The sequence below is a fragment of the Triticum dicoccoides genome, unplaced genomic scaffold, assembly GCF_002162155.2.
Source record: "Triticum dicoccoides isolate Atlit2015 ecotype Zavitan unplaced genomic scaffold, WEW_v2.0 scaffold25206, whole genome shotgun sequence".
In the NCBI taxonomy this organism is placed as follows: Eukaryota; Viridiplantae; Streptophyta; class Magnoliopsida; order Poales; family Poaceae; genus Triticum; species Triticum dicoccoides.
This window is the reverse complement of record NW_021253213.1, coordinates 10,238-11,223: the sequence shown is the minus strand read 5'-3', so window position 1 is coordinate 11,223 and position 986 is coordinate 10,238. Positions and strand designations below refer to the sequence as shown.

Sequence of the window (986 nt, the reverse complement as noted above, 5' to 3'; positions counted from 1 at the left end):
CCCAGACATACCAACAATGCTAAAGTCATATAGGAACGGCACTATACTAGTAATTGTTCCACAACTAGTACTTTTCTGTTTTAGTATTGCCATGGTTTCCATTGTGTCGTGTTTGTCTCCCTCGGGCCTTTGTGTTAGCATCTCCTTTTTGTTTGACAGTGACCAAAAAAGGTATAAATATCTAGCAGTGGCCTTGCGTGGACATAAGATCATGTGGGAGATTCCCGGCAAGCAAGGTGTGCATGGCTCCAGCTCCTCCGCGTAAGAAAGAAAGAAATAAAAAAATGGATGGCGGGATCGTATCTATTCCGACGCGCTCATTAGTTGGGCCAATTTGATTTGATTTGATCCATCGTCTTTTGCTAATTCTCAGATCGAATCTTGTGTCTGGTCTGCAGCTCACTGCTGCATATATGCAGTGCAGTGGAGGAGGGAGAGACACAGTACAGCCCTAGCTATTTAAAGGTGCCTTAGTAGTTAGTACTCGACATCTCTCCTCCTTCACGCACCAGATCACACCAGAAACAAACAAGCAAGCAAGCAAACGATAGAGCTAGCTAGCAGTATGTCCATGTCATGCGGTTTGTGCGGCGCCAGCAACTGCCCACACCACATGATCTCGCCCGTTCTTCAGCATCATCAGCATCATCAGGAACACCGGCTGTGCGAGTACCAGTTCTTCGCCCACGGCCACCACCACCACCACCACGGCGCCACAGCGGACTACCCACCACCACCACCGGCCAATTGCCACCACCGCAGATCATGGACCGCACCGTTTCGTGAAACAGCAGCTCCAGGGAACAGCAGCAGCCTCACGCTGGAGGTGGACACGGGCGGCCAACACCTGGCTCACCTGCTGCAGCCACCGGCGCCACCAAGAGCCACCATCGTGAGTAGTACTACTGCTTAATTGTTCCATCTCTTGCCGATCTATGGGGCCTCCTGCTAACAAAAATCACACTTATAATTTCCATCTACTCCCC

At 50.5% G+C, this 986-nt stretch overlaps 1 protein-coding gene across 1 annotated transcript in view; it reads left to right on the top strand.

Moving 5' to 3' along the window:
* Positions 1 to 454: 454 nt before the first annotated feature.
* Positions 455 to 986, top strand: part of LOC119345570 (transcription factor GHD7-like) — a 2,530-nt gene continuing 1,998 nt past the window's right edge. The window contains exon 1 of the mRNA XM_037615594.1: positions 455 to 892. Coding sequence (XP_037471491.1) covers positions 566 to 892 — 327 coding nt within the window. The 5' untranslated portion in view covers positions 455 to 565. The remainder of the gene's footprint in view (positions 893 to 986) is intronic.